We start from the raw sequence: 6,111 nt of genomic DNA, 5'->3' as shown, positions 1-6,111 counted from the left end.
TCTCATGAGTCCATAATGATTATGATATATATTCAAGTGTAATCGTGATTTTAATTTTTGATTAGGCTTATGGATTTGATGCATTTCTTTTGGCAGGTTGACCGGTTTTATAGCTTTTGGTACGATTTTGAATCCTGGCGAGAGTTTTCGTACCTTGACGAGGAAGAGAAGGAGAAGGGGCAAGAGTGAGTCTTTTAGTCTTATGTTTTGATGATTATCATTGCTGTTTTCAACATTATCTTTATCATTGTTTTGAGACTATTGTTTTTTTGTTCATACAGTATCAAGTGATTATGGGATCATGGGATATAGATAGATTTTGGCTTCAGATTCAGTAGGTTTTAATCATCTCTCGTCAGCATAATGCTTAGATGTACAGTTTTTTTGTTTTTTTTAAAGGAACAAGTAATATAATAGGAAAGGGAGAATTTTTTTATTTAAATTACTCTTCTGTGTGTGTGTGTGTGTGTGTGTACACATAATATTTGTTGACTGATCATGTTATGGCTTCTTGCAACATAGATCAGTATAAAGGAAAAACAGAGAAAAATTAGGTTTTTATTATGAATATTTTAGAAGAGTGGTGTGACAATCTCTTGTTTCTAAATTAACATGCAAAGACAAGGATTTTAGTGAATTTTTATGCTCAGAGAACCTTATTACCTTAAGCATTTTTGTTGTGAATTTGTGGATATACCCACTTGCTCTTTACGTATGCTTCAGCGAACAAGGATTACATTAGGACCTCCTTTCCTCTTTCAGCCGAGAAGAGCGGAGGTGGATAGAGAAACAGAACAAAGTTGAGCGAGCGCGCCGGCGTAAGGAAGAAATGGCTCGGCTCAGAAGACTAGTGGACAGCACGTATGCCTGCGACCCCAGAATTGCAAAGTACGGTTTGTCATGTTGAATTTTACCTTTGTTATGGTTGTGAAGTTTATGATTATTGGTATTATCTTCTTGTTTTATTGATTTTTATTGTTATTGTTTTGTATATATTAAGGCTTGTTTGAAAAGCTTTTGATTTGTCTTTGATATTACTTTACTGTTCTGTTGGAATTTAGCTCTGAATTAAAGAGTCTGGTCACTTGTTGCTCTCATTCTTAGGAACTGGTTTATTTGTTATTATTGGTAATATTATTTATATGAATGTATGATAATTTCACATGATTGCTACCTGTTGGTATATATTAACCCATAACAGCCATAAGAAATACATAGATTGTTGACTTATTATTTACTTTCTGCAGCTTCAACATTAGTAATTGTTAGTGGCACACAGTATTATTATGTATTCCATATTGTAAATTTGGTTCAGTCAAATTTTCAAATCATTATTATGTTCATAGAAATTTTGCCCACTTTATAGATATGCTATCTATGTTCTGACACACAGGCAGGGTACCTGATTTTATGCTATTAGTCAGATAAGGTCAGTTTTCACAGATAACTTGATATGGTCCTACTAGAATTGTCAAATCAAGAACCGCCAAAAAGATCACTGAAATTGATGGTAATTTTTAGGTTATCTAATGTCATTGTACTCTACAGCTATGTTACAATTTGATTGATATTTTAGATGAGATAAAGGAATAATGATTTGATGGTTGAACAGCTGCTGTATCACAAGGGATCAACCAACGTTGGCTGCTGAACAACATTTGTGGTCTCTTTCTCTCTCTCTCTCTCTGTGTTTTGTTTTCTTCTCTATTATATATTCCTGCTTTATGTTTTGTGGCAGGGCTATGCATATATTCACAATTGCTATATATATGTATATATTTTTACAGATTCAAAGAGGAAGAAAAAGAGAGAAGGTTGGCCGTGAAGAAAGCTCGAGCTGATGCGCTGAGACAGAAGCAGGAGGAAGAGGAGAGAGTATGTTTACTTATTTATTTATTTATTTATTTACTTCGTCATCTGTTGTACAGTGGATGAAGAAATTCATGGATTGTTAAAAAACTGCAATATTTTAAATATGGTTCTATTTTACTTATATATCTATCTATATATGTATATTTATCTATCTATCTATCTATATATATATATATATATATTTATATATTTATATTTATTTATTTATTTATTTATTTATTTCATGTTCTAACCTTCAACCCAAAAGATAAAACAAGAAGCAGAAGAAGCCGAAAGGAAGAAGAAGGAAGCGGAAGAGGCAGAGCAAAGAGCTAAGCAAGAATTAGAGAAGAAGGAGAGAGAAACACTAAAGAAAGCCATCAAAAAGGAACGCAAGGTAAGGGCACGGAAATGCACTTTGTTGTGTGATCATGGTAGAAACGAGGGAATGTGATTTTTTAGAATTATTTTTATTTCATTGAAATTTGATCTTTGGTTAGACTTTTGCCTCCAGTATGGGTTTTAGTTTGATTTTTGTATGATTAGAATGGAGTTTTTATTTTTTATTTTATTTTTTTTTTATTATTTTTTTTTTTTCTTTCTTTTTTTTTCATTAAGTGAAATATCAGATATTAGCTGTATATAGAGAAAAATTAAAAAGTAGATGTAAAGTGTCACTTATCATAATGAGATGCACAAAGAAATGTCCTTTATGTGCATAGAGTCTTTTCTTCACCTCAAGGAAATGCATACAATCATCGCTCTTTCCAGACACTAAGGACAATATGCAAGGACCACAACTATTATGCAACCAAGGAAGACGATAAAGTGCAGCTAATGACAGACGTTGAACTGTTGTGCGAGGCTCTGGAGCTGAACAAAATCGAGGATCTGAACAAGGAACTTAGTCGGGCAGGGAAGAACCACAGTACAGCAAGAGAAGTTTTGATGAAGGAGGTTTGTGTTTGTACAGGTTTTTGTGTGTTTGATTGTGTATTTGTTTTCTGTTTTTTTGTTTTTGTTTTTTTGTATGTGTGCTTTTTTAGCTTTTTCTTTTTTGTGTATGCGTGTCTGTCTGTCTGTGTTTTTAAAAGAATTTCTAATATCCTGTTTAAATTCTGGAAGGAAGAAAAAGCTTCCGCACAAACACAACAGTTACAGGAAAGGTCCTCACCACCACACACGTCATTCACCAATCACAGGTAGACGAAATCCGCAATCAAATTAAACGTGAGCGAGAGGAGGTGGCGGCAGCGGGAGGAAAGGGGGGCGGAGGAGGTGGTGGCGATGGTTCCTCTAATAAACCTTGGAACCAGGATGACTTGCAACTCCTTATCAAGGCTGTCAACCTGTTTCCTGCTGGCACCACAAAAAGGTAAGTTGGTTTACCATTATGGTTAGTTTATGGTGGTTTTAGTGTTTTTTTCTTTTTTTCTCTCTCTCTTTCATGATTTATATATTTATATATATATGAATGTAGATGTATATTCTTTTTTGTGTGTGTGTGTGTGTCTTTTTTTTTTCCACTGAATGATGTTTCTTTTCTTTTTCTTTTGTAACATAAAATGAAGTGCAATAGTTGAATATTTTCTACCTTTTTACATGGAATTACCTTATTCATTCATTGTTTAAGATGGGAGGTGGTAGCAGAATACATCAATCAGCACACGTCTACAAATATCACGACAAGGAATGCCAAGGAAGTGTTAGGAAAAGCCAAGGAGTTACAGCACTCAGATCAACACATGCGAGAAGCTGCTAACAAACACGCGTACCAGAGTCTCGAAAAGTCGCAGACAAAGCCCTCGATTAGTGATTCTACGGCTTCTCAGAGGTTTGATAGTAAGTACATGGGGTGTTTATCGTATATGTTGTCAGTTTTCTTTTATGAGGGGAATACTCATGTGCTTTTATATACATTAGTTTTACACCTTGAGCCAGATCTTGAGCAATGCAATATGGTTTATGAATCACTTGGATGGAATGACAGTCAGATACACAAATTAGTCGTGCGTGCTATTTTGGAAGTATTTAGAGCTTTGATTGTTTACAAATATATACTAAAAGGCAACCCTTCCCCCCCTCTTCAAAGCTCCCCAAGAAATGCTCGGTATGAACACCATGGCGTGGAGTCCAGAGGAACAGCGCTTACTAGAACAGGCGTTAAAGACCTACCCGGTGTCAACCCCTGACCGCTGGGATCGCATAGCTGAGTGTGTGCCCAACCGCACCAAGAAAGACTGCATGAGGAGATACAAGGTAAACTCTTCATGCCATGTCAGTTGGCTAGTCAGGTGTTCGGATAAAGTAGGCTTCATGTACTGCCCTGGTCAATACAGATTCAGTGGCAGTGAATTGGGCATTAACATGTTGTGGGTTGTAAAGCAGCTTCTTCTGTCTCTAAAATGGTTGATATTACTTTTAAGATCAGTGTTCGCAAACTTGCAACCTGGCCTTTAGTGTTGTTTCTCTTGTTTCTGGATTGATTGCGTTTGAAAGTTCCAGCAACAAAGAACATTTTAGGATGCATTTTTGTAAGAAAGAATACATTATAGACTTTGATCTATAAGCTATCTAATATTAAAGTATTTATTGTTGTTATTGTTTTATTTAATAGAAGAGAAAAAAGCTTGTTTAGCACCAGATGATTTCAAGGAACTTCCTTTTGAAACAAGTACATACATTTAATCACGAATCATATTTTAAAAAGATGTAAAGTTTTTTCTTATTGGTTAATTATTTAATGTAATTAATTTTTTCTTTTTTTTATTGCTGTTATAACCAATTCTTTTTCTAACTTTCTCCAGGAATTAGTTGAGATGGTGAAAGCCAAGAAAGCGGCACAGGCAGCCGCTGCCAAGAAGTAACTGGAGAAAGGAGGAAGAAAAATGGAAACGGTGAACAAGAGAAAAGCTCGTCAAACTGCTGTGCAGAAAATATTTACATTTACTATGTTTCTCCCTATAAAAAATGGCGCATTATGACTTGATTGATCATTTTTTCCCCTCTGTAACCTTGAAATGTGAAATACAGCTTATGTAATGAAGTAAATGGTGTTTTAGAATACCTGGTGTTTAGTAAGCGATATTATGCATTGTACTGAATACAAAGTATGCATTTTCACATTACATTTAGAACAATTTAAGTATTGGATGTTCTCTGAATAGTAATTCATTAACATATTTACAATAATTGAATGATATAAGACTGACGTAAGCATACTTTCTAGATATGAAAATTTAATTGAGCCCAATAGGATGTGCGTACTAAATTTAGTCACACTCAGGCGAAGACATGGGCAACCTCTACCAGTATTACACAAATGATTATAATGTTTTCAATTCTCATAATGATTTTGATCTGTAGATTCCAAAAAGATAGATCAAGAATTATTTGTTATATTAATTCTCAATACATATTATACTTTTTATTGCAACTTATTATTTGCAATGGTACCAACTGTTCAGCCTTAGCTTGCTCCCCTTTGAAGCAGCTTGGCACTCCTACATATGGCTGGGCTCGGCATCTTTCCAGAGAAACCTTTCCGTTGCTGCTACAACTACAATTATCCCTTACTAATATTTAATCTACCTTTGCTCAGACACTAAAGACACTACATATCACATACCTTTGCTAAAGGTATAAAGTACCATACGCCATAACGTTTTTCTTAACCTGATAAGAATGAATAGACCTCAAGACCCTGAATGCCCAACCATGGTCTGGAAAATAAAGTAAAATGCTGTTTTGTTTTCCTTTCTTGTAAAGCAATATGATAAGGTGCACTACAACATAAAAATTAGTTCATTCTAATTAATCTGTCCTGTATAATCAAATCTAGATAAAAATCTAAAAAGGAAGTTTATACATAGTCTGAATTTATGAAGCATAATTAAGGAATTGTTGATTAATGGGTCATACTAAGCCGTTCATTTCTAAGATGAACTGAGAATAAAATTAGAGAAAAAAATATATACACAATCTTTTTTGTACACATCCAAAAATCAACAAGAAAAGAGGGTGGTCTCAGACAGACCACATAAAGGGTCATCCAGGCAGAGGAAAAGTTGTAAAATGCATGAGGTAAGAAGTGGAGGATGAGAAAAGAATAATAATAATGAATTGAAGTTATCAAAGCAAATAAAAAAAGAAAGAAAAGTTTAATCGGTGCAGCGACCACAGAGAAAAGACGAACAGTATTATTATACATAGATAGATGGAAAATGAGAAATGTAGAATTATAAGAATTCTGTCAGATAA

General features: G+C 34.3%; 1 protein-coding gene across 1 annotated transcript in view; it reads left to right on the top strand.

The window, feature by feature from the left end:
* Positions 1-4,902, top strand: part of LOC122256936 (dnaJ homolog subfamily C member 2) — a 9,493-nt gene extending 4,591 nt beyond the window's left edge. The window contains exons 6-14 of the mRNA XM_086532713.1: positions 97-185; positions 763-888; positions 1,788-1,875; positions 2,120-2,248; positions 2,623-2,808; positions 3,054-3,226; positions 3,485-3,693; positions 3,944-4,110; positions 4,659-4,902. Of these exons, the coding sequence (XP_086388839.1) occupies positions 97-185; positions 763-888; positions 1,788-1,875; positions 2,120-2,248; positions 2,623-2,808; positions 3,054-3,226; positions 3,485-3,693; positions 3,944-4,110; positions 4,659-4,718 (1,227 nt within the window). The 3' untranslated portion in view covers positions 4,719-4,902. The remainder of the gene's footprint in view (positions 1-96; positions 186-762; positions 889-1,787; positions 1,876-2,119; positions 2,249-2,622; positions 2,809-3,053; positions 3,227-3,484; positions 3,694-3,943; positions 4,111-4,658) is intronic.
* Positions 4,903-6,111: the final 1,209 nt, after the last annotated feature.

The sequence above is a fragment of the Penaeus japonicus genome, unplaced genomic scaffold (assembly GCF_977035675.1).
Source record: "Penaeus japonicus unplaced genomic scaffold, GWHDUDI00000001_assembly GWHDUDI00000037, whole genome shotgun sequence".
NCBI lineage: Eukaryota > Metazoa > Arthropoda > Malacostraca > Decapoda > Penaeidae > Penaeus > Penaeus japonicus.
This window is presented reverse-complemented; position numbering and strand designations above follow the sequence as displayed.